The 27,146-nt window shown below is 47.6% G+C and overlaps 1 protein-coding gene across 1 annotated transcript; it reads right to left on the bottom strand.

The window, feature by feature from the left end:
• Positions 1-1,859: 1,859 nt before the first annotated feature.
• On the bottom strand, positions 1,860-22,757 carry OXTR (oxytocin receptor). Its single transcript, XM_073009904.1, has 3 exons — positions 22,474-22,757; positions 20,397-21,458; positions 1,860-6,488 (listed from the first exon to the last, which is right to left on the bottom strand). The coding sequence occupies exons 2-3, from the start codon at positions 21,316-21,318 to the stop codon at positions 6,241-6,243; spliced, it is 1,170 nt and encodes a 389-aa protein (XP_072866005.1). The 5' UTR covers positions 21,319-21,458; positions 22,474-22,757; the 3' UTR covers positions 1,860-6,240.
• Between the last annotated feature and the right edge of the window lie 4,389 nt (positions 22,758-27,146).

Raw genomic sequence — 27,146 nt, 5'->3', positions numbered from 1 at the left:
CTTTTCCAAGTGTGCTATCCAGAACTTAGCCATTAGAAAAGAAAAGATGGGGACGGGTGTTAGCATGTGTGGTCCGGTTCTTTTGGAAATGCTGTGTATTTCTCTCACAGATTTTCAATAGGCATTGGCACATTAAAGGCTCTGACAAGTCCTGCAGTAGAGCACACAGTTGTAAGGAAGCCAGAAAGAAAAGACAGCCCAGCCACGGAGCACAGTGGCCCTTCGCTCTCCCCCAGCCCCACCACGATGCCCCCATGCCCGGACGTGAGGGAAGATCATTTGCTAAGAGGCAGCTATTGCAAGTCTGTTTAGACCAATATCCCCCAATTCTATCTGACCTTTTTTTTTCTTTTCATGTAACGCCCATTTAAGTCTCATATAATTAAGGTTCCACAGCACTTGTCAGGTTTTCGGAGACATTATTCGTGCCTGGCCATGAGCCCAGTGGTCTTGGGAGACGGTGTGGTGAAGTGGACTGCACACAGCTTGGGAACTAGGACGCAGGTAGCCTTGGTTCCAGACCTGCTTCTGCTCCTGGTTGCCTTCTCCGCCTCAATTTCATCATCCACAAAATGATCTCTAATGTGCATTTTGGCTCCAAAATTTTACCCAATTTTGGTTTTCTCCTAACATCTTATGTAAATTTCAAACACAGAGAAAAGTTGAACAGCTACCTACCCATCTAGGCTCTACCATTAACATTTTTCTACGCCAGCTTTCTCACGTCCCTGTCCATCTATCCACCCCTCTCCATCCCACAAATCTCATCTTTATGCATGTTTAAATATGTTGCAGAGATCAGTATATTTTACCCCCAAACACTTCATCATTCATCCCTTGTTTCTGCAGATGAGAAAGTTACAGTCCAGAGAAGTCAGCAACCTTGCCAAAAAGTGCCCACCTAGCCAGCATTATTGCTGTGGCTCCAGCCTGCCGCCTCTGCTCTCCCTTGGGGCTCTTCCACATTGTTGGGGGGCTCAGCAGGCCTAGGCTCCCCCCGCTGAAAAGGATTAAGGCTGATGTTACTTATGTCTTCCTGAAAGGGCCTGCCCTTTCAAATGTGTCTTGAAATCATAAGGCTATCCGTTTCAGCCTTGGAATCTTGGGTTATGAAGAGAATTTGCCATCTTGGTATTTGTTATAACTGGATTTGACGATGACTCCAATTTTTCAAGCTCACTCTCTTTCTCTAAGGGCAGACTATGGTCGGTGCTTAATTACCCACAAAGTTCACAGAACTGGAGGCAGGACACACATCTGAGATGCATGGGTGTCCAAGGAGTTCTTCTCCCTGCAGGAATCCCCTTGAGAAGTAGCAGGCAGAAAATCATATTGAGGGCATGATGAGAACGGGCCTGAGGCAGGAGGATGGAATTCCCTCTCATAAGATACATAGGGACCACCAGGGACTCCTGTTTAAAATGCAGGTTCCAAAGCTCTAGCTCCAGAGTTTAATTCAGTAGTGGGGCCCAGGAATCTGCATTTTAACACAAACTCATTTGTGATGCTGCAGATGGCTCCCAAATCCACTTTTAAGAAATATGTGTTAGTGTTCCTTCAAGGTTAACAGTCTAGAATCCTATTAACCCCAGAGTTCCACTGTGGTTCAGAGCAGGTTCGGGGACATCATACAAATGTTTGTTCCTGAATCTTAAGAGCATCTTCCCACAGAACTCTGACAAGTGAGTGCACCTGTGATTCCAGAGAATGGGACCAGGGCCCCCTTCCACATCCTGCCACAGTCCATGCACCTGTGCCATAATCAGGCCAATAGCTCTGAAGCCCTGCAGGGTTCTGGGTTCTACAAGCCACGTGTTCCAGTCACCGTTCTTGAGAGGAAGAACGGGGACAAAGCAATGTATGGAAACAAATGTTTATTAAGTGCAGTCTCTATCAAGCAGCTAATGAAGCAGACACCTTATGATCAGCCATGCCATTCACCAACCGGCACAGTTACAGAGGAGTGCCAGAGCAGGTCACCACAGTAGAACAAAATCAAGGTGTTCACATTTTGCCTTAAGTGGCATTTCATTGCTATTGAATACAAAAAGGGTTAAACACTTTGAAACCAGGATTCTCTTAAAAGATAGCCTGCATTGTCCCTTTACATTTCCTGAAGTGGCAAAACATAGACTCAACCCAAAAGGAGACCAAAGTATGTGTCAGATTTTTTTTTTTTCAGCGCCTAAGGAAATAAGACTCAGAGTTTCCACATTCACTTTTGATGATCAGAGCCATGAAACACTGCAGAAGACAATCTGTAGCTCCCACTTCCTGGCAACCCCAACCATGCATATGGTTGTAAACAAGTCTGAAACTGTAGGGAATGGTGGTTGGGAGACCTCAGGCATGAGGTCTGGGGAGGAGGCCAAAAACTGAGCCTGAGGTAGTATTCAGAACCCCTGTGCTCATTTTTCTAGACTTTATTTGGGGAAAGACTAAGAAATGGTGAAAATGCTCTCAAGGAGATCCAATGGGACTACTGAAATTGAATGTCACTTATTTGCCATAAAAGAGACTCCTGTGCATAATGAGACCCAACGTACCCGCCAGAGCTTTCACATGAAGAGAATGACAAAGCATCCCACTTGGTTCTGATGTCCAATAATCTCATAACTCCAGGGTTTCTAGGAAGGCTGTGCTCCTGGTCAGAAAATCTACTGTGAGTTGTTGTCCCTTTGATACCTAGTGGCCTCTGTTGGCTTCTAGGATGGCAACTTCCCTGGGACCAGCAGAGACCTCGGGCATCTCTGGCTGGTGGGCAGTGAGGCATGGATGCTAACAGACACCACCACTGCTGCATTTGCACCCAGAGCACACGAGTGTTTCGGTACATGGGCACAGAGGCCCCAGAACAGCATCCTGTTAGCTTCCCAAAGAGCAAGGACTGGCTGGTGTTGACGCTCTTCATGCATGTCCCAGCAACACTGAGCAGTGCCTTGCAGTTCAAAGATGATACTATCTTCAATCTCCAGGTAATACTGAAGACCTTGTGCTAAATCCTTAGACTTTGAACATGGACATTTCAGTGCATGCCTCTCTTCTCCCAGAACATCTAGACAATGCTAGCTCATTCTATTGTGTGTGTATGCGCATGTGTGTGGCTATGTGGCTACTGCAGCATGGAAGAAGAAAGTGTGTTATAAAGAGAGAGAATGGATCTGTGGCCTTTGAGAGTGCTCCCGCTGTATCCCAGTAAGTACAACAATGTGTCTGGAAACTTAAAAGGCGCCCCACCATGCACTGAGCTGGCCAGTCCCTGACAGTAAACCTCTGATCAATAGTGTCCTGTATTTAGTGACAAAGTATTTCTTAGACCTGTTCATGTCCTAACCTCAAGGCTGAGAGGACATTTGAGAACATGTTCACTAGGTAAGAAAAACCTCTGACACCCCTAGTGAATTTCTATTTTATATAAAACATAACAACCTGCAGCTACAAGGCATCACTTGTGCCTTTACAAAGTAGGGATATTATCATTGCTGTTATTTTTTGCCAAATAGAGACATCATCTCTTGCAGCAAAATCAAGTGAGAAAACCATAAGATCCCTCTCAAGCAGTGAGCCACATAGAGAAACGAAAGCTCTGAGAGGCAAGAGATTCCAAGGAATTCATCTGTCAAGCTGGCCTTCTCTGAATTCATCTGTTGAACATTTTTTTGTTTATTTTTATTTTTTTAAAGTTCATTGGCTTTTAGTATATTTTCAAAATCGTGCACCATCACCACTAATTTCAGAACATTTTCATCACCCAAAAAAGAAACCCCAAACCCTTCGTAGTCACACCTCATCTCCCACAGCCTCCAGGCCCTGGCAAACACTAATCTATATTCTCTCTGTATAAATTTGTCCATTTTAAACATTGCATTTCAATGCAATCAGACAACACGTGGTCTTTTGCAACTGGCTTCTTTCACTTAGCATAATGTTTTCAAGGTTCATCCATGTTGTGGCATGTGTCAGTACTTCATTTCTTTTTAGAGTTTAAAAATGTTCCATTGTATGGATAGACCACATTTTATTTCCCATTCATCAGTTGATAGACATTTGGGTTGTTTCCACTTTTTGGCTATTTTAAATAATGTTGCTATGAACATTGGTGTACAAGTTTTTGTGTGTATGTATGTTTTAATTTCTCTTTGGCAAATACCTAGGAGTGGCATTTCTGGGTCATATCGTCACTCTATGTTTAATTTTGTGAGGTACTGCCAAACTGTTTTCCAAAGCAGGTGCACCATTTATGTTCCCATCAATTTAAATTTCTACCAGTTTCTCTACATCCTCACCAACACTTGTTGTTGTTCATCTTTTTATTGTAGCCATCCTAGTGATTGTAAACTGGAATCTCATTGTGGTTTTGACTTGCATATCCCTAATGAATCATAATGTTGGGTATTTTTTCATGTGCTTATTAGCCATTTGCATATCTTCTTTGGAGAAATGTCTATTCAAATCATTGGCCCATTTTTTTAATTGATGTATTTTTCTCCTTATTGTTGTGTTATAAGAGTTATTTCTATATTCCAGATACAAGTCCCTTATCATATATATGACTTGCAAATATTTTCTACCATTCTGCAGGTTATCTTTTCACTTTCTTGATAGGGCCTTTTGAATCACAAAAGCTTCAAATCTTGATTAAGTCCAATTTACCTATTTTTCCATTGGTTGCTTGTGTCTTTGGTGTCATATGTAAGAAACCACTGCCTAATTCAAGGTTACAAAGATCTAAGTCTATGTTTCTCTCTAAGATTGTCTAGTTTCAGTTCTTATATTTAGATCTTGGATGCGTTTTGAGTTGATTTTTGCACATGTTGTGAGTAAAGGTCCAACCTCATTCTTTTGCACATGCATATCATTGTCTCAGCGCCATTTGTTGAAAAGACTCTTCTTTCTCTATTGAATTGTCTTGGGAACCTTGTCAAAAATCAATTGACCATAAGTATAAGTGTTCATATCTGTACTCTTTATTCTACTCCGTATGTCTATCCTTAAACCAGTAACACACTGAGCTGATTACTGTGCCTTTATCATAAATTACGAAATCAGAAAGTGTGATTCCATCAACTTTGTTCTTTTTCAAGGCTTATTTGGCTATTCTGGGTCCCTTGCATTTCTTTATGAATTTTGGGACTAGCTTATCAATTTCTGCAAAGAAGCCAGCTATGATTTTCATAAGGATTGCACTGAATCTATATGTCAATTAGGATAGTATTGCCATCTTAACAACACTAAGTCTGATCCGTGAACACAGGATATCTTTCCATTTATTTAAGCCTCCTTTAATTTCTTCCAAATTTTGTAGTTTTCAGTCTTGCACTTGTTTTGTTAAGTTGATTCCTATTTTATTCTTTCTGATGCTATTATAAATGGAATTATTTAACTTTGTTTTCATATTGTTTGTTGCTAGTATAAAGAAATACAATTCATTTTTGTATATTGATCTTGTATCTTGAAACCGTGAGGAACTTGCTTATTAGTTCTAATAAGCTGTGTGTGTGTGTGTGCGTCGTGTGTGTGTGTGTGTGTGTGAATTCCTTAGGATTTTCTATATACAAAACGGTGTCATCTGCAAATAGTTTTACTTCTTCTTTTCCAATCTGGATGTGTTTATTTCTTTTTCTTTCCCAAACGCTTCTTAAACATTAGCTTCTTAAACATTTTTAACCCAAGTTCTAATTGGTCCACTGTGCCAGATGGTCTTACAAGGTAATCCCTTTCTAGTGCTACCCTCTGACAAGTTGGTCCTCAAGGACCCCAGCATTTGTTCACTTAAAGGCAAATATACTTTGAGGTCAGGAGGATCTTAACACCACCCTCTCCATCTGAAGTCCCAACCCCACTCCTTACCCCAAGTCCAGAACACTGGACTTCCTGACCCAATTGGTCACCAATCCTGTATTTCCTGCTTTTCACAATAGCCCGGAATAAAGAAGTAAAAAGATACTGGCGTGAAATTGCAAGTCCAGGAGAAAAAATAAGCCACCCACTGCCCAGGGTAGCAGTGGGTTCAGGGTGGCAGAAGTACATGTAGGAGGTGAGGGGGTTGCCTGATGGCTGAGTCCCCTATCATCTCCCATCATGGAGACCACTCTCTACCCCACTGAAGCCACCCCAAGGAGTGGAGGGAAACAAACTGATAGGTACCTTACACACAAACATACGCCATCACTTAGGGGCAGACCACTTATGCCAGCACAGCCCGAACCTCAGGAGGCAGCCCTGGCCCTGGCTGGTGGGTTACGCCGTGGATGGCTGGGAGCAGCTCCTCTGGCTGGAGCTCCGATGGCTCAGGACAAAGGAAGACGAGTTGCTCTTTTTGCTGGTACTTGTCTCTCCCAGGCGGTTGCCCTTTAGGTAGCTGGCGGAGCAGCACAGGAAGCGCTGCACGAGTTCTTGGAAGAGGTGACCTGTGAACAGCATGTAGATCCAGGGGTTGCAGCAGCTGTTGAGGCTGGCCAGGAGCATGACAATGATGAAGGCCGAGGCTGAGGGGGTGGGGGCAGGAGAAAGGAGAACAGGGCATTAATTAACACTGGAGACACTTCCAGACCTATCTGACTTAAACACCATTTCCTGAGTGACAGGCTTGTCCAAGTACTACATCCTGACTCACAAGATGAGGTACTAAAGAGGCAAAGTTTGTCTTCCTTCTTCCTCCTTGTGCTGGACATGCCCTCAGGCTGTCCTCCAAACCTTCCCCACTAGGCTCAGCCCAGGCTTGGAACTGTCCCTGCCTTTCTTTCACCAGCAGCTTTCCCACTGCCTACCTCCCTCTATCTATCACAGCCACCTTTTCATGCATCACTCACCCAACCAGTGTTGAGTGCCTACAATTTCGAGCATCTACAAGCACGGCACCCAGAAGCTGCAACACCCAGTTTTCATGCTAGCCTCACCAGCACCTAGTTACTTGAAGTCCCTAAGAAGCTTCGGTTTCCTAATCTTTAAGTGAGCATAAGGACAGTGCTCAAACCTCTGAGGACTGCTGCTAGGATTAAAGAGTGCCTGATACACAGTGAGTGCCCAATAAATGATGGCTGCTATCATGACCATGTGCCGGGCAAATCAATCAAATAAAATGAGAAACACCATGATGTGGACATCTTGTGAGTTACGTAGGCACAGGAAGGGGGTGACACTCTGAGAGTCATAGCCGGCCCCACAAACGGGGCATGTGAGCTGATTCCCAAAGATGCCTATGGTTTTTCCAGGCAGAGCAGGGAAGAAATGTGCTCCAGGAAGAAGGAATGGCACCAGCAAAGGCGTGGCAGCAAGAAAATGTATGACATCTTCATGGCTGATTAACTGTGGAGATGATCAAAGCATCTCCATGAAGCTATGCCTAAGAGCACTACTTCAACATGACAATAAGACTCATGCAGGAAAAAGAAAGTGACATGAAAATTATCTGAAGCACTCTGTAAAGGTTACTATACTGAGGACTCATGGAGTTGCAGTCGAAATTAATCATCAGAAATCAGCTTCAAAACATTGCCTGTCACAAACCGAAACTTCAAGGAGGAAGAAAAAATTCCTAATTCTAGGTACTTTCAAGCACGGGGATAAAAATCTGGCTTCTTTCAATGGCCTTAAATCTGAACAATCATACATCTCCTGATGACAGACAAGGCCAGGCAACATCTCCAGAAACCCACAAGGAAAACAGCTAGGAATTCTGTTCAGCCACCTCCTTGTGTGTGAAGGCAACTGAAAGAAGGTGGGGAAAATCCACTAGTCTTCTTTCTGTCTGCTCTGCAAAATTTTTTGACAAATAACTCTAGAGTTCAAGAGCTAAATCCAGGGAAGGACTCTTCACTGGGGATGCTAGAGAGGTGCAAAATCTAGATGTGGCCGCTGATGAAGAGAACAGAGATGTTTATCAGCAAAGTCTTCAAGCACCGAGGAAAGGCGGTTGGTTGTTGGTAAGTCTACATAAGTGGCTCTCAAAGTGGGCTCCCCCCCACCCAGAGCGACACATCACATGGGAACTTGCTGGAAATGCACATTCTCAGGCCCCACCCCAGAACCTCTGGAGGTGGGGCTCAGGAATGTTGTAATTCTAATGCGCCCTCAAGGTTAAGAACCACTGGTCTAATTAATTGGTGCACCTGTTGGAACAAAAGCAAGCTACGACAGACAGAAAACAAAATTCTTGCAAAAGAGAGTTTTTAGAAAGCAAAGAATGGAAATTTAACTCTTAGTACTAGAATAATAAACGATAGAAAAGAGGAAAAGTGAAAGAAAAATGACCAATATTACTAAATTCATTGCTTTTAACAAAAAGTATTTTGTTAAGAAATTTGCTTTGATTTGGATGGCTAAGAAGATGAATTTAAGTTAGAAACTCTGGTGCAATATTTCACCAACAATATTAAAATCCACCCACAAGACTAAAAACAGAATGTCTTAGAAATAATGAAAGAGGCAAAAATCAACATGCAACATGCAAAAGTCAACATTTACAAACTACCAACCACAAAGGGAAGGACATAGGTGTATAAAGCTTTGCAATGAGATAGAAGGAAACATCAGGAACGAAGTTAACAGAAAGACACCGTGTTTTGCCTAGTTGGACACAGTTATTTGGCACAATCTTATCTGTTCATGTAAGCCATTGGTCTCACTCTTTACTCTTTGGATCTTTCCAATTTTTTATCCTTTTTTTTTAAAAAAAAAAAAAACTACAGAAACATCAACAACAAAGAAGAAAAGGGTTAATGAATTCCTGAGTAGCCACCAATCCTTCCGCCTCCAAGAGGCTGGTGTGGGTGAGAGAAGTCTAACCAGCAACTCTGATCCCACCTGGTGGCCATAGACACGAGTGACCTCGAGTGGGTCCTCAGGAGATGAAGGGCCCTCTCTAAGCTGAACCTGCTCATGTCAAGTCACCAACACTAAGGGCACATTTGGCTGTTCTTAATTTGTCAATATCCTAGTCATCCCAAGTCACTAAGTTTCCAGGAACAGCACTTCAAAGCTCTACCATCACAGGGAGATCTATTTAGGAACACAAAACAGGGACTATGGAGCATATTTCAAAAGGGTGAGGCAGCAGGAATAAAGGCCCATGGTTGAGAACAGCCAAGATCATTCAGGGACTTCCCAGGAAGCAAGAAGGGAAAGGTGGAGTTTCACAAGAGAAGAGGTTGGAAAGATGGTTTGGAACCAGACAGGGGGATCTTAAATCCAGGCAGAGTCTGCCCACTTGACTGCATGGGCAATAGGGAGCCATTGATGGTTACTGAGCAGGTGAGTGACTACGGATTCCACTTCAACCTGCTTTCTGCACTTATTCTATCTTGTTTAGGCCATAGCATTCCCCTTTCTGGTGGCAAGAAAGGCTTCACAGGATTACAGAGGACTTGGAACAGAACAAAGCATGGAAAACATTGTCCTTACATTTCACATTTTCCATGTGAGGATGTGACAATGTTGACCCTCATAATCACTGCTCGAGCCTGCCCAGAAGAGTACAGTTTTCAAAGTAGCCTTACCCTCATTTTATAGATGAGGAAAGTGAAACTTAGAGAAGGAGAGTCACTTCCCCAAGGGCACACAGCAAGTCACCCTGTGTTCACACATTAATGAAGACTGATTACTTTTAAAAACAGGTTAGCATCCTCACAGGCCAGGTTGGTTCCAGTTAGTGAATCCTGTCTGTCCCAAAGCCACGATAGAAGGTGGTTAGGCAGTTTGCCTAATGCTATCATTTGAGGGACAGAGAGCAACCTCCCAGTTCCCAAAACAAATGTGGTCCACCACTGAGAGTAAGCACTGCCCATTCCCCATTTTTGATGCTATGGATGCTGTGGTCCCCCCTGGGCACCCATTCCTCCAGCTGTTCAAGAGCTGCCTGCCAAATGCTCACAGCTGAGCTCCTCTCTGGGCATTGCCTTTGACCAAAAGGAGCTGCCACACCTAATGACTGCTTAGTGCAAATGTGCAAAGGCCAGGACCCATGCCTTCATCTGGGCTTCTCTGAAGGGCCATGGCCGCTCCCAAGCTACCGGGGAGACTGGCTTCCCTCCCCATTTCCACACAATGCAACCACAATGAAGTCAGCGCAGAGAGGAGGACCTACAAGTCCTCATGGGCCTGACCCTTCTCCGGGGTCCCTCAGGAAAGGAAGCTGTTCACAGTGGGAGCCCCTGGCCCACAGAAACACTGGCTGAGAGGCAGGGAGGAGAACCCAGGAACTCAGGATCTGCACGCAAAGCCCTGGGGCCTGGATCCCCCTCCCACCTAATCACTCTCTGAACTACATCTACTGCCTGAGCCTCAGTTTCCTTATCTGTAGTATGGAGGCAGTAAACATAAGGCTATTGAGAAAATGAAAAGAAAAAAAAATTAAAGATAGTGTAAAAGGGCTTTGTGACTGGCAAAGTGTTTTTTCAAGTAATTGTTATTAATATTAGTATTAATGCTTGTGAGCTATGACCAGCTACAGCAATTCTTTACAATCCAAGTCTGGAGACTCCCAATCCCAGAACAATTACAGAAATCATCCTCAGCCCATTTTTCCTACACTGCTCAAAAGCTAAAAAAAAAAAAAAAAAAAAAAAAATCAAACCCCAGAGCCCTCGGATTGAATTACTTGACAAGAAAGGAACTCTAACGGTCAACTTTGGAAAAACTTATTCTGCCGGTGACCTAGAAATCCAAAAGGGAAGGTTGCTGCAACGGTGGGCAGGAGCAGGATCTCAGGGTCTTCGATGGAAAAGCCAGTTCTAATCATGTCTATCCCACTTGCCTGCCATAAAAATCACATCTAGCCCCACGATCGAGCCCTGAGTATGCCAGGACTGCAAACTTCCTCTCTCCCGTCCTTGCTGGGAAGGGAGGATGAAGAGGAGGTGCTGTGCAGCCGGACTCCCCGGGGGCTGCTGGTCTCATGCTTATGGCATTTCTTGGAGGAGGAAGAGGTCAGACATCCATCCTTTCATTCTGCCTCCACTCCATGCCATGCACTGAGTAGGTGCTGGGATCTAAGGGCAGTCCCTGCCCTCAAGTGATTTCCAGACTCAGGATGAGAGAGACTGAAAAGACCAGCAGAATATTAAACAGGGGGTAAAGCATTTGGGGAAGGGGCTGCTGGGCACAAGGCTGAGGACTAGGGGTGGTTTTCAAGTGCAGTCTCTTATGTGCCAAGCGGGGTATGTGAGCAGAAACAGCCACACACCAAACGCCAATATCCCCTGCTGGGCAATTCTGCCCCTGGGAGAATCAACTCTGCATTTCTACGTGGCACCATGATTCGTGGAGGGGTAGGAGGCAGAGATCTACGTTCCATCCTTCCCAGCCTGGCTTTCCTCAAGCCCCAGGAACTCCCCTGTTCGGATTTCCCGGCACTCTCTCCACCCCAGCACTGAAACCCCAAATTAGCCCAGAACAGCTGACAGGCAGCTGGCCATGGCCTCTCTGGGCTGTGCTGTTCCTGAGGCTACTGGCACGTTTCACATGACTCCAAGACGTACAGTCGAGATTGGCTGGGTCAAAGCAAACCCGTCAACTTTACAAAAGGCCTGCACTTGAGAAACCAATCATTTGCTATGGGGCCTCCCCAGAGTACCAGGAATTCAGACATTAAGTCTCTTATTCCTACAGGACCGTGCGGGCATCTGGGAACAAAACTATGGAAGGCCATTTCTTAAGAAAATGACTTTTGAATGTATGCTTATAGAAAGATTGAGTCGCAGTATATACTATAGGGTGCCTTCTTAGAAAAGATTTTTCTAAAAATCACAGATGTGTGATCAGCCTGTGTAGCACAAGGTGTGGGTGAAGAGCCAAACGGGCGGGCTACAGAGTTGAAAATGGGTTTCTCCGACAGCACTGCTCCAATCTGGTAGGTGTGCTGAACTCACTGGGCTGGGCCCGAGAATAACCACATTCTGGAAGAAGACAAGCCAGGGCCTCCCTGCAAACGACCAGCCCTTCACTACCCTTCAAGGAATGACAAGGCCCTCCAGCCAATCTGGACCACATGTGTAAAGGCAAACAGTGAGTGCTGGTAAAAGATAATATATTAAAGCTTTGCTGCTCAAAATGTAGCCAGTGGCTGGCTACAGGGCATCTGATAGGCATCACTTGTTTCCTCGTCAAAACTGCAAACTCTTGGGGCCCCACTCCAGACCTACTGAATCAGAATCTGCATTTTAACAAAATGCACATTAAAGTTTGAGCAACTTCCTTCCAACAGACTCAAATCTTATAGATAGGAAAGAAGAAATGAATAAAGTAACCGTCCGTCATTCTTGATCTCAGCGTGGAATGTGCATCTGCTTCTTTACATAGTAAGCTCCTACTCATCCCTCAAAAACCCTTTTCAAATGATACTTCCCCTCTGAAACCCTCCTGATAGTTCTTCCCAGGAAGACAGATCAACTAATGCCATCTCAGGGCATTTGCAGTACTTGGTAAATAAATACCTCTATAACAGCATCACTCCATCATATTGTCATTATTTTTTGATACTCTTTGGCCAGGGACTGTGTCTTATTGGTGGCTCTGTCCTTAGGCTGCTAACAGCTACTAGAAAATAGGAAGAGTTCAATAAGGAACTGAATTGAACTGAAGCATGAAATTAGAGGCAAGAGGTCCTGATAAATCAGCCACTGCTGCCGGTATGTTGGAAGGGCTACAAATAATTTCCCTGCTCAACCACAGGATATGGCCTCCCAATAAGGTGACTGGACTCAAATGCAATTCCCTCTGGGAAAATTAAGTTCACACTCAGGTATGGTCAGGTGGAGAGAAAGGGAGAGAAACAGAATGTGCAAGAGTGCTGTTGGGATGGGAGATATGGGCTGGAAGGGCAGAGGCCCATAGTCTCGAAGCATCTGGCTAAAGGGCAGGAAGCCTTAGCTCCCGGCTGAGCACAAAAGGAGATACTGGCAGAGGCTGCCCCTCAGTGCAGGAATCAGGAGTAAGGATTTGGGCCTTGGGGCTGGGACACAGGAGACCACCTGGTTACACCTCCCTCTCACCCATACCTTAGACAAGACCCAGTCTAGGGTACCTCTAAATGAGAGCTAGAACCTTCCACCAGCCCTCCAGTCTCCTCCAGGTGAGACAGTTGTTTCTCTTTCCTTTTAATACTCTTGTTCCCAGTATCCTTAGACTTGCCACTATGCGCCAACTGAAACTGCAGCCCATTTGCTAAAATGCTAGGTCTGTGCCCAAAATAACTCCCACTCCATCAGCTGCGCTGACTTGCACCAGCAGGATGTTCCACCCTCTCTACAACCTAAGCCCTATTCTGAACTTCGGAAACCTGAGATTCTGAATCCCAGAAACCTGAGTTGTGGGCAGGCTCAGCCCCATACCTGAAGTGTGTGGGGCTGCCGCTCCACCTGACACTAACCCCGCAGAAACTGGGGGTGTCCCTCCCAGAGGTCTGTGGGTGTGCCCAGAACTCTGTGACCAACCTTGACCAGACTGTCCCACATTTATGCATGCTAGCATCTGGCCACAGGAGGGCAAGGGCTTGGGAGGGCCCCTTGTCAATTCTCTTCACTTGGGGGTTGACAGATGAAAGCAGAGATTGTGTGAACAGGAGCCTGCGAAGGCATCAGTAACTGTTTTTTGAATGAATGAGTTAGCATTCAGAGGAAGAAGCCCCTCCAAAGTGGGAAAACAGATGGCTTCTTGAAAGGGGCACTGGATGAGGCTGCCAAGCTCACTCGTTCAGGCTGTGCACTGCACAGTTCCTAGGAACACCCTGCTCATAGACCATGAGGTAAAAGGCATCCCCTGGAGTTGTGCCACAAAGTAGCCCACACACTGGACTTGGGCTTCAAAGGATGGGAATCCATGGAAGAAACTGGGGTGGGTGTTCCCATGGCACGAACAGTATTAGCATAGGTGCAAAAGCAGCAAGGCCACAGGAACTTGTGGAAAGTGGCAAATCATCGAGCCTGGCTGGGGTACATGAGGCAGGCTGTCCAGAGACCAGGGCAGTGCTAACAAGAGAATATTCATTTGTTGGGTATTAGTTTAAAAAGCAGAACAGTGGGTCTAAGCCAGCAGTTCCTAACCAGGGATGACTTTGCCCTTTAGTGAACTTTTGGCAATGTCTGGAGACAGTTTCGGTGGCCACAGCTGGCAGGGAGGTTACTAGTGGCAAATAGCACGTAGAGGACAGGAATGCTGCTAAGTATCCTACCATGCACAGAACAGCTCCTCCCCGACACACATACACATACGCCAAAGATTATCCAGCCTTATCTTTACGCCAAAGATATTATACGCCAAAGATTATCCAGCCTAAAATGTCAGTAGTGGCAAAGTTGAAAAATCATACTCTAAACCAAGCAGGTGATAATGGAAAGAGAAAGCAAACTGCCCACAGGAGGCATGTGGTGCAGCTAAGATGATGGAATTGGTGGACACAGGGAGGATGCGAGGGGCGTGGCACTGAACCCAGAGTGCTGGGGGGGGGGGGGGGGCAGTGCCATCAGCAGATGTGTACCTAGGTGGGTGTGTGTGTAGGTGTTGCAGGAAGAGCCCAAGATGTCAGGACCTTGGGGCCAGACAGTGGGGGAGGGCTCGACTTCCATGGATCTGGGGCAGGTCCAGCGATCTAACAAGCATCCAGGAGATCCCCAAGGTGAAGGTGTAGATCGCCGGGAAAACTGCTAGCCTAGGGTGGCAGGGAGTTGGGGTAGTCATGCAGTGTGTCAGTCTCTAGAGTGAGATGACTGGGTTCCAATCCCAGCTCCATCACTTACTCAGCGGTGATCGTGGGCAGGTCACACCTCTCTAAGCCTCGGTTTCTTCATCCGTAGAAAAGCCATGATGGGCCCCTGCCTTGCTGCATTAGGGTGAGGAGCAGAAATGACCCGGGCACAGGCCTTGCTCAGAGTGGGCACTCAGTCAGTGGTGGCTGCTGTTACCAACTAATCCCACTCCTCCCTTCACTAAAGCTGAGGCCCAGAGAGGGTATCGAGTTCCATCATGAACTGTTATCCCTATTGCTCAGATGGGAATGGCAGAGGTCCAGAGGCCATCAAGAGACATTGCCCCAAATGACACAGATGGCAACAAGACCAGGTCCCAGAAGGGGACTGGCTACTTCTCAGCACTGTCTCCGGGGGCTGGGGGCTCTGGCAGGTGGGGTCTGGTGTATACGGTCTGGCTTCAGCCCCTGGGAGGGAGCCCCGTGGGGTTGTCTTTGCTTCCATAAGTTGCCAGGGCAAGGTGTGAAGGTCAGCAGGTAGGCCAGCGCCTCAGATCACACTCAGACATGCCAGCCCCGGGCCACAGACCTGATCCAGCCTCCACAGACAGCGTGATGCAGCCAGGGCACCTGCTAATCTCCCCCTGATCCGAGGCCCTCCACAACCCCTCTTCCCCTCCTCACCCCTCCCGAAACCCAGCCATCAAATGGAAACATGATGTAACAGGGCCTCACCCAAGAGGCTGGTTTGGAGTTTGTTTTTCTTTGAGTTTTTTGGTTTTTGTTTTTTGTCTTTTTAGCTGTTATTTATCAAAACTTTGGAGGGAAAAGAAGTGAAATCACCTCAGGGCAGAAACCCAAAGGGAAAATATTAACATTAGCTAAGAACATAAAAGAACACACAATTACCGAGTCTGAAGTTAACTGTCCATCTCACTGTGATTTATACCCAGAAGGGCCAAGCTGGTGCACTGTTCACGGCCCAGAGTGAATATCCTGTGCCAGCTCCTCCTGCCGGTCCACCATGCTCTCCGCATCGCTGGGTCACCTCAAGAACAAGCCCCTCCAAGGGGCCTGGTCCCCCACACCTCAGGCACAGCATTCACAGAAAGGAAAGGTGGACGGGACATGCCAGATGGTCCTCAGTCCCACGGAAACAGGGAGGGGCTAGGAAGCTCATTCTACAGATGGGGAAACGGTTCAAACTAGGACTCCTGTGCCTGTCAGCCTTCCTCCCCGTCCAGCGCTCCTGACAGATGTTTGGTTGCCCCCAGTGACGGGGCGCTCCTTTCTTTCCCAGGTTGCCAGTTTCATTTTGGAGGGCTACTTAGAAAGTCCCTATTCCTCCTGAGTCCAGCTCTTCATGCCCATCCCTACCCCGTCTCACTCACCTCCCTGCTCCTATTTTCCATGTATTTGGCAAGCACTGGTTGAGCTATCAGTGACTGTGCAGCCTTGTACCAGGCATCCCCTGGAGTAAAAGCCACCCCCTGGAGTAAAAGGCATCCCCTGGGGTTGTGCCACAAAACGGCCACACATTGGATTTGGGCTTAACAAGTAAGGAACAGGACAAGCAGTGTCCCTGCTGTGATAGGGCTCACAGTCCACCTCTCCAGCCGTAACAAGCTTCTCTCCCACCTCCCAGCCTCCCTGTGCCTGCTGTCCACTCCCATTCCCTCCACCCAGGCTCAAGACAAGAATCCCCACCTTGTCCATCAGGAAGGGGCCATGGGTCACACCATTTAATCCTCACAACCCCACGCAGTGAGCCATGCTATCCTTATTACACGGAGGACGAGGCAGAGGCACAGAGCAGGTAAAACAACTGGCTTAAGGACACCAGACTGGGCGTTTTACCAGGGAGATGCTGGAAGGAGAAGACTAGAGACAGAGACCCCATATCCTGTCCACCACACTCAGTCAACATCAACCAACCCTAGAAATACAAACAGCCCCACTCTACCAAACTCCCTCCTCATCCTCATCTCCTCCCTCAGAACTGCCCCAGGGTCAGAGCCCCTGCAACCAGCAGCATAGCAAATGCCACTGGGTTCAAGGGAAAAGGCTGGTGCCAAATCTTTGGCTTTGGAATTTAATTCTGGAAGATATATAAAGGGCTCATCAAACCCCACGTGGGGCATCCAGTCTCACCAGCCTCATCAAGTCAGCACCCGACAGCATCCGGCTGCTTTGAAAAATAGATCTCATTAAATTACTCAGATGCTCCCATTGGCTCTTTCTTCCGAATCACGGAAATATTTAAGCTCAAAGTTTTCCTCTTTGGTACTTATAAAAAGTAACCACATGTAGAGCTTGTCTATACACAGAGAGACTTTATTATTATTAATAGTATTATTACTACTATTATTGTAATATTTTTATTTTCCTTTTCTTCTCCCTACCGCCTGCTTTATCTCAGTTTCCTCATATATTTTTTATCTTGTTAAGTTACCTAAATTTTTGTCCACCACTGCACATTACTTTTGGAACAAGGTGAGTTCTAAACCCACAAAGGCAGCCCTTGGTATTTGTGAAGGTGTATGAAGGAATGAAGTCACTCAAGGGAGAGATGGAAAAGAGAGAGCAAACACTGAAGGAGAGAGAGACTTTGGGTCCCCAGGCCACCACATCTGCAGCCACCAGAGGCGTGACATCCCACCCACTATGGCAGCCTTGATGGTGGCCATTGACTAAGCTTTCCTACCTCCCTGGGGTTTTCATGATAAAGCAGGAACAGACCCATGTGTGACGTCACAAGCATGACGTCACACTGTTAGCCACAGGCTCCAGTACTGGCTCCTCAGGTGATGAGTGGAGTAAGGGCCCCAGTCTAGATATTTCTGCTTCTAAATTCTGTCCTCTTGGAAAGGAAAGTGAGGCTGTGCATTAATTCCACTTTTCCGATAACAACCTCTTGAGGTAGCTCGAGTGTGGTTCTCTTTTATTCCTTCCTTAGCACTTGCTGGTGGCCTCTGGGTTGAGAGGTATCTCGAAAGTGATGTAGACACCACTTCCATCTGCTACTTGCAATTATCCAAATTAAGGCCAAGTGGACACACGGCTGGTGTTCTAACTGAGCTCACAGCCACTCTGACCCCTGCATCCCTGAGGCCTGGGCATGATGTGGCCAGGCTGGTGGTGGCCAGAGTCCATGTCGACACCTCGGTGTTTGATGGGGTACTCACATCTGGACTGGGCTCCTGCCCCTGGCTGTGTGCTTGGGGTAGCGGGGAGGTCCCAGCTGCAGCAGCATCATGAATCCCTGCCAGTCTGTGTTTGGATTCTTCTCAGCACCCGGGACAAAATGCCAAGGAGGACCAAGAGAAGCCCCGGGGTTTTCATGCAACACCCACCCTTCCCCGTGAATTCCTAAAGGAGCAAAGGGAAGTAGGACCTGAAATACTTAAAGTCCTCTTCTTTCCCTGCCCCTTGGGCTTGAGCAGGAGCCCATCTCTACTGAAGGTCTCATCCCCAGGAAAATCCTCAGAGGACCACAAACACTCAAGAGGCCTATAACCTCCACTCTGGCCAGGATCTGTGTGCGTCTGTTTGTTTCTCTCTCTTTTGTTTCTAAGACAAAGAAATCAATTGTTGGCATGCTTTTAAAGTGTAGAAAAGATCTAAACTTTGCTTCATGGTACATGTGATGTGGGTGTTGCCCATACACTCTCCTTCTTTAGGGAGGACACACAGTGAGAAGAGGAGTACAGGTGACGGGCTGAACAGCAGGAAGCCATAGAGGAGGGAACTGGGAGGAGAGGGAAGGAGAAAAATCACCAGAGACTCGAGACATGAATGGGAGAGGCGAGGGGACCCCAAGGAGAGAGGAGCGGAATATCTGTTGAATCAATTAACTGAATGCTGAAATGTCTTCATTCTAAAAGCAAGACACTAAGGCTCAAGGGGAATAAAGGGATCTCTCATCTAACATCCCAAAGCTAGTAAGGGCTGGAGGAGGACTAGACCCCACATCTCTCCAGCATCTACTCCAAGGGGTGCTGGTTTCACTTCCTTGACAGTTGGTGCTCGAGCTCCTCAAGACCTGGATCTGGTTTCTTCAGATCAGCCCAGGAAACAGGTGTGGCCTAAGGCCTTACTTAGAGACTTCTACTACTGGCTTTTGCCTCCAACCCCACTCCCTCATCACGTGCCCTTCATAAGAACCCTGGCACAGGAAATGCCAGCTCTTCCTCTGACTTGCTGTGTGACCTAGTGCAAATGCCTTCCCCTCTCTGGGCTCTAGAACCCTCTCTATAAGGTGTGACCAGGAGCCACACGCATTCAGTAAATATTGAATAACCAGTGACTTGGCCACTAAAGCAAACACTGAGCTAACTGGGAGGGTTCCGTAAAGCCTGGAGTCTGTGATTTCCAGAAAGGACCAAAGCAAAGTTACCAAACTGAATGAAAGCAGCTGGCACTGAAATTTCAACTTCCCAGGTGCATGTGTTTGAAACTATTGGGCGCAGTGGTGAATGCACACAGAAATGGGACATTTGCAGTGTCTGGAGTGCAAAAAGGGTGAAAGCAAATCCTTTGGTCTTTCTTTACAAACATTTGAAGTCCCCAGCATCCAGCACGCGTTATGGAATTACCTTCAAACAAAAACTTATAAATCATTCACCACCAGCAATCACCCCTCCTGCTCTTTCCACATGAGCTACCGGAAAGGGGTTGTGGGGTAGGGAGTGACAGGAAGCTGCCTGGTGCTCTGTGCCTTGGGGACAGCCACCCAGCACCAGTCACAAACCCCAGAGCCCTAGGGTGCCTCTGTTCCTCCAAGCTTTCTCCCTAGGTCGCCCTCTTCTACGCCCTCCTCCTAGCTTTCTGGCACAGGCCAAGAATGGACAATTGCCCCACCCTCAGCCTTGTCCTCAGCAGTCCTCCAACCTGGAAGGCACATTCCCCGCCTACAGAAATCACCCAGCCTCCCCCTCAAACTTGAATGTCCCCCTCCAGGCTTTCTTCTCTTTCCCCCAAGTAGTAGAAGTGAAGTCTCAGTCCTGGGCACTCTCCTCCCTAAGCCTGCCCACCGCTTCTTGCAGTACTCACCTCTCTGCATGGAGACTCAGCACCTCCACTGGATGAGGGGTTCGGGGATTTGTCTTCACCTCTCCCTTGGAATCCTCTGCCCTCCAGCACCCCCTTCAACTACCAGGGGCTTGGCTGGACAAATCGCCCACCCCTGGAAGGCTGTCCTTGTCCAAACCAGACTTCTTGGCTTCAAATGGATTTCTTGAACTTAAAGTGGAAGTTCAGCTTAATGTGAACTTAAACTTGAAGGAGTTTGAGCCTGGCCAGGGGTTCCAAACTTACCTCTGCCATCTCCTCCTAACTACCTCCTCCTAACCACGTGGGAAAGCAGATGGAGTCCCTTGAACCTGTTCCACCACCACAGTAAACCATACAGCCCATATGCAGCCCAAGGACTGTGCTAAAGATTTTAACTGCATTTTCTCATGGCATGCCCCTATGCCCGGTGACAGTTGGTACTTTTATCCTTATTGCTACCTCACAGATGAGAAAGTGGAGCCTCAGGGAGGTTAATTGCCCTAAGTAACTTGGCCAAGGGATGATGGAACAGTGACTCTGTGGGATTTCAAACCCTCTTATCCCCCCAGGAAGTTCACAGACCCCTGGACATTCTGAGGCAGCAAGATAAGGGCGTCCCCCAGCCACCAGGCTCCCTCCTCCTGGGTCTCCCAGCCCTGGCTACCTTCCTTGGGGGCGTTGGCATCCCAGACGCTCCACATCTGCACGAAGAAGAAAGGCGTCCAGCACACGATGAAGGCCAGCACGATGATGAAAGTCATCTTGACCGTGCGGATCTTGGCCTTGGAGATGAGCTTGACGCTGCTGACACGTGCCAGGGCCATGCGCCCCCCATCGCCAGCCGCCGCGCCCTCTGGCGCCTCTGCCGCCGCAGCTGCAGCGGTCTTGAGCCGCAAATTCTGCCAGATCTTGAAGCTGATAAGGCCATAGCAGGCAGCGAGTACGATGACCGGCACGATGTAGACAGCTAGTGTGATCCACGTGATGTAGGCCTTGGGTCCCCAGGGCTGGATGAAGATGGCCCAGCAGTCGAAGACACCGTTAGCCACCTCCTGCAGAGAGAAGATGTGCACCTGCGGCGCGCTGGCCACCAGGCAGCCGAGCCACGTGGCGAGCACTGCCAGGCGGTCCGTGCGGCGGCGCAGCGAGCGCAGCGGCTGGCAGATGGCCAGGCAGCGGTCCAGGGACATGAGTAGCAGCAGGTAGGTGGAGGCGAACATGCCCACCACCTGCAAGTACTTGACCAGGCGGCACAGCAGGTCGGGCCCGTAGAAGCGGAAGGTGATGTCCCACAGCAACTGCGGCAGCACCTGGAACACTGCCACCACCAGGTCGGCGATGCTCAGGTGCTTCATGAAGAAGAAGAGGCGCGAGTGCTTGTGGCGCGTGGTGCGCAGCGCCAGCAGCACACATGCATTCCCGCTCAGCGCCAGAAACAGGATGAGACAGAGCACCGCCACCTCCACGCGCGCCAGGGCCTCGTTGCGCCGCGGGGGTCCGGCGGTGCAGTTGTCCTCGGCCCCCGGCGGCGTGGCGCTGGAGTTGACTGCCTCAGTGCTGCAGTTGGCTGCGAGCTCGCCCTCCATGACCCTGGCGGCCGCGGTGCGCCCCGGCCTTCGAGCCCTTTACGGCTTGGCGCGGCGGGGCCGGATCCGGCGTGTCGGAGGGTGTACGGGCGCCTGGGGCTCCTCCTGGAGACTCCACGGACGGATCTGCTGGGTCCACCCTGAAACAAACCGGGAGGGCCGTGAGGAGACCGCCGCGTTTCTCTTCCGACGCGGGTAGGGCGTGTTTGTTCCATTCCCAGGAACCCAAGTCATCTGAAACACGGGGCACAACCGCCGGCCTCGGGTTCCTCAGCCGCCACCCCAGAAATCCCCGTTGGAGGTCCCTCCTCTGAGCCACTGCAAATGAGCGGGAATCCTCTACCAGCCACAAGCCCAGAGCCCCCAGCGTGCCAGTTCCTTGGGATGTTCAGCAGCTTCCACTGGGGGAGAAGGGAGGGTCAAAATCGGCCACTTTCCTCCGGGACTGGGAATCTAAAACCAAACCACCTCCCCGAGGGATCTCCAAACTACCTACCCGCCCCACGCTCCGACCCTCAGCATATCCACCTCCCGCGGGACCCCCATACCGGCCCCTCTCCCAGTAAACGTTAATTCAAGTACTTCCTCCGGGAATCCCCAAATAGCCACTTGCCTGGGAAACCCCAGCTCAGGGCCATCCCCATCTAAACCCACTTTCTGAGACGCTCGGCCGTCACTACCTGAACTTCCACAGCACCTGCTTCGGTGGAAACCCGGTTCCGCAGTCCCTCCTGGGGGAACCCCTACCTCAAACCCGGGATGCCCAAGCGCTGTTCCCAGATGCTGGCATAGACACCTCCCGCGGAGCTCCTCCCCAGCCCGGCAGCCTCGAAGGTTCAGGAACCCCCGGCCTGCGCTTTGGACCCAGATAATCAAGGACTCTGGGTCTCAATCCCGAGAAGTCACTTTACAATCTCTCGGAACACCCCGCGCTCCTCCAGGAACAAGGAGTGTGAGGCACCCCACCACCTCCACTCGGGTCCCGATGGCTCCACCGGCCCTAGCCATCCCGTCCATCCCTGCTTAGCACCCAGCTACCTGCACCGAGTCCGCAGGTGAACCTAAAGTTGACTCCCCCCAGGGAAGTTGCACGGCGACTGACGGCCCCAGGGACAGTTGCGCCCGGCCCGAGTTGGGATGGCCTGCCGGCAGCACCTAATGTGATGCTAGGCTGAGATCTCTGACTCTGGAGCCTCGGTTGTAATCCCCTCGCCGCAGCCTGGCTGGTCGCTGGATGGGTACAGGAGGTGAGCGAGCAGCGCCGCCGAGGATGAGCGCGCGGACAGCGTCTGGATGCCGCGCTGTGCTCTGGGGCAGAGGCTGTACTATCGCACGGGTCCGCTAGGGGGCGGACGAAGCCAGCCGCGCAGACCCCTGCGGAGCGGGGCTGGTTCGCCCAGCGTTGGTCCCCGAGACTTAACAAACGGGTTTATTTTGAAGTGGTTTAAAACTGCGAGAGGGAGGGAACTCGTAAATAACCCGCCCGTTTCTTCCTTTCTTGGTTTGGAAGCTCCTGACTCTGAGACACATAGGAGGCTTGAATAATAATGTTTTCCCCGGGTAGATAGTGATGAAGTTACAAAAGCATTTAAAGTGATTGTTTTCCAAAAATGATGTTAATTTTCAGCCTTTTCTCTCCCCCCACACCTCCAGCTTGATGTAGTGGCTTTAGCAGTGAACTCAAGTAAGTCTTTGCTTTGGAATACTTTTGTTCCTATTCCCGTTAATGAGGAATTAGAAATGGCCTCTATTCTAAGCAGTGCTGGGAGAGGCTTTATTCTTTAGGTAGTTTTAGAGGAAATTCTGAAGCACAACACTCTATCTTCATTTAAAGTGATTCTGCTTGTCTGCGGCCAAGAGCCGTTTCTTCCTCCTTGTCGTGCTTCAGAATTAAAATCCTAAATCATGCCAAAGGAAGATAAAATGTTAAAGACAGCTTCTCAGCCTCCCTGCCCCTTCTCTATTCTCAAGTCATTTTTTGAAGTAATTTACAGTGGCCAAGAATTAAGTCAGAAAAAAAGGCCAGGATTCAAAAGTAAACAAGGCTCCTTAAAATGCATTAAATGTGTATTTTCTCCTGACATTTCACTTCTCCCTCTTTTCATTATGTGGAGAGAATTGAGTTAGCCAAGGACTGGGTTTCCTTAATCCACAATTACAGGCCCATGCCAGGATATCCCAGGGGCCAAACTTACAGCACCTGGATCCCAGGGTTCTAGCTGAGTAATCATTCCAGAATGGGGCTGGGAATTTTGGCAGCATTGCCAAGGGGTGGCAGGCAATATTAATCAATATTACTCAATAGTACCTATCTACCTTGAAAATTACAGATTAAAGTTACAGATCACTCAGGTGAGAATGAAGTGACCTTGGGCAAGTCCCTTCTCTTTGGATCTCAGTCTCCTCATATGTAAAATGAGAGGACTGGTCAAGATAGCTAATGTCTGAGGTTCTGTCCCTCTGGTTTTCTGAAATTGTATAGGCTGTGCACTCCAAGAGTTTAATCCTAGCAGGTAAAACACCCCTGCCTCACTCCATGGCTGGATGAAGGGAGATGTTTCCCTATGAGCCCCTGATTGGCAAATGTGGGAAGGAAAACACTGGGCTGTAGAACCAAGCCTGCTCTTCTTTCTCCTGGAAGACAGCTGCTTTCTAGGGAGCAAGTTTACGGAGCCACTTCGCCAAGGACAGACTCTTCTACCGTTTGTAGGGAAGCCTGCCTACCTGTGTGGTCCTTGCATAGCCGGTGAGACAGCCTAATTCTGGATTCACCTAACAGGGCTATTTAGTCTCACGCAAAAGCTAAATTCTCTAATTTAGTCTTAATCTAAAAAACAAGAACAACAACAACAACAAAAGATCGTAATAGTGTGATCCCCATTTCCTGTCTTTTATTTCTCATTGTGTGCAGAAATCAGGCAGGAAACAGAGAGGTCCCCTTGAAAACTCCTAACAATGAATAAGATATGCTCCTTCACCTTTGAGCTTCAGCCAAGGAGAAAAACACATATTAGGTTGGTGCAAAAGTAATTGTGGTTTTTGTTGTTAAAAATAATGGCAAAAACTGCAATTAGTTTTGCATCAACCTAATATTTGCAGTGTGACAACAATAAATGCTGTTACAGAAGTGAGGACTGCTGGGGGCTGAGGTAATACTTTGAGACCATTTTACAAAGAGGTAGCTGGATTTCAGAGCTCCAGAATGAGCTCTCCAGGAAGCAAAGAAAAAAGGCATACTTCTCAGAGAATGGTACAGGGGAATCACTTTGGCGTTTTGGAGGAAGGACTAAAGATGAATTGCTTGGTGCCTAGCACATTGCCAACACTTAATACATACGGCTGGCCCTGTATATCCCTGTACCTGTGGGTTCAGTGGATTCAAACAATCATGGATTGAAAATATTCAGGAAAAAAATCCTCAAAGTTCCAAAAAGCAAAAATTGAATTTGCCGTGTGCCACCTACAACACTGAATGCACACAAATGCAGTGATGAGTGACATTGCATTAGGTATTACAAGTAATCTTGAGATGACTTAAAGTATGTGAGAGGATATGCACAGGTTATATACAAATACTGCTTCATTTTGTATCAGGGATTTGTGTATCTTGAACCAAGCCCCCATGGATACCAAGAGATAACTGTACTTATTGATGCTAAAGGATCTTCGAGGTCATGTAAAGTAAAGGAGAATGGGTTTTATTCTGTAACCCAACATTCCCCAAAATGTGGGATAGAATACTTTCTGATAGTGTTAAATGTGAATTTAATATTCAGTGATACTGAATAACATAGGGAGGAAATTCAGTTCTCTGTTCTGTTTCTTTCCTTTTGACGTCAGCAAAGAGAAAGTCTGACATAACAAAAATCGCAAAGGTGCTAGTGCAAAGATGACTGAGGTTAGAACGCATTGATGGGGAAGGTGGGGCACCTGGAAGGACTGCAAGCAAAACAACGTACTCAGATCTGTACTTGGTGACAGAATGCTGGTAGCCACAGGGAAGATGGGAAAGGAGATACTGGCATTATGAAGGCCTTGCAGATCCAGGCAAGAGATGCTGTAGGCATGGACCAAAGACATGACATTAGAAGAACAGAACTTCCAAAGAAACAGAACCATTGGGATGTATATATGTAGAGAAAGAGAAGGAATTGGTTCATGTGTTATGGAGGCTGGCAAGTCCAAAATCTTCAGAGTGAGCTGGCAGGCTGGAGACCCAGGGAAGAGCTGATTTTGCAGGTCAAGTCCAAAGGTCCTCTGCTGCGGAATTCCTCCTTGCTCAGGGAGGTCAGTCTTTTGTTCCATATAGACCTTCAACTGATTGGATAAGCCTACCAACATTATGGTGGGTGATCTTTACTCCAGATGTTAATCTCATCCAAAAACACCCCCACAGAAACACCCAGAATATTTGACCAAATATCTGGGCACCATGGCCCGGCCAAGTTGACACATAAAATGAACCATCACAGACAGAGATTCAGCAATTCCTGATTTACAAATATCCTCATGTGTCTGAGTATCCAGGCATCTTTTTTTTATTATTATTATTTTAAGTTCTGGAGTTCATGTACAGGATGTACGGGTTTGTTACATAGGTAAATGTGTGCCATGGTGGTTTGCTGCACCTATCAACCCATCACCTAGGTGTTAAGCCCAGCACACATTAGCTATTTTTCCTGATGCTCTCCTTCCCTCCACCCCCATGACAGGCCCCAGTGTGTGTTGTTCCCCTCCCTGTGTCTGTGTTCTCATCATTCAGCTCCCACTTGTAAGTCAGAACATGTGGTGTTTGGTTTTCTGTTCCTGTGTTAGTTTGCTGAGGATAATGGCTTCCAGCTCCATCCATGTCCCTGCAAAGGACATGATCTTGTTCCTTTTTATGGCTGCATAGTATTCCATGGCATATATATACCATATTTTCTTTATCCAGTCTATCATTGATGGGCATTCCATGGGTCGATTCCATATCTTTGCTATCGTGAATAGTGCTATGGTGAACATACACGTGCAGGTATCTTTACAATAGAATTATTTATATTCCTTTGGGTATATACCCAGTCATGAGATTGCTGGGTAAAATGGTCTTTCTGGTTCTAGGTCTTTGAGGAATGGCCACTGTATCTTCCACAATGGTTGAACTAATTTGCATTCCACCAATTATGTAAAAATGTTCCTATTTCTCCAGATTCTTTACAGCACCTGTTGTTTCTTGGCTTCTTAATAATCACCATTCTGACTGGCATGAGATGGTATCTTATTGTGATTTTTATTTGCATTTCTGTAATGATCAGTGATGTTGACCTTTCTTTCATATGTTTGTTGACCACACAAATGTTTTCTTTTGAGAAGTATCTGTTCATGTCCTTTGCCCACTTTATAATGGGGTTGTTTTTTTCTTGTATCCAAGCATCTTAAAGGTGGGGCCAATGTTGTCTATACCTGTACTTCGAAAGGCCTAGGTCACTGTAGAATAGGCAACTTTCAGGTATTTGTTAAATACAGAAGGATAAAAGGAAGGGGAAAAGGAAGGAAGAAATAAACATCTCCATGGTCAGTTTTCCTGTCTTAAGAGCAGAACCTTAAGAGAGGTATCTTGGGGAAGGTATCTTGCCCAGAGAATGACCTGTCCTGTACCCGCTTCTACCTCTGGAAACTGGGTCTGAGTTTTAGCATCTTGGGAATTTTCCAGTACTGGCACATTTATTTCAACGGGGATCCAAGCCCAAGTGGCCTTTGCTCTATAGTCAGAGTGGAAATGAGTTGTAAACACATCCAACCTACTCCCTCCCTAACATCACCCCTCTCCCTAGCCTGCCCCCAAATAA

This window comes from Chlorocebus sabaeus, chromosome 22, assembly GCF_047675955.1.
Source record: "Chlorocebus sabaeus isolate Y175 chromosome 22, mChlSab1.0.hap1, whole genome shotgun sequence".
Classification (NCBI taxonomy): Eukaryota; Metazoa; Chordata; class Mammalia; order Primates; family Cercopithecidae; genus Chlorocebus; species Chlorocebus sabaeus.
The sequence above is the reverse complement of the archived record's forward strand: the minus strand, read 5'-3'. Positions and strand labels throughout refer to the sequence as shown.

Excerpts from the sequence above, each read along its gene's own strand:
- OXTR (XM_073009904.1), bottom strand. The coding sequence starts at position 21,318 with ATGGAGGGCGAGCTCGCAGCCAACTGCAGCACTGAGGCAGTCAACTCC. Across the intron at positions 6,489-20,396 it reads TGCCAACGCCCCCAAGGAAG|CCTCGGCCTTCATCATTGTC; the intron begins GTAGCCAGGGCT and ends CCACCCCCTCAG.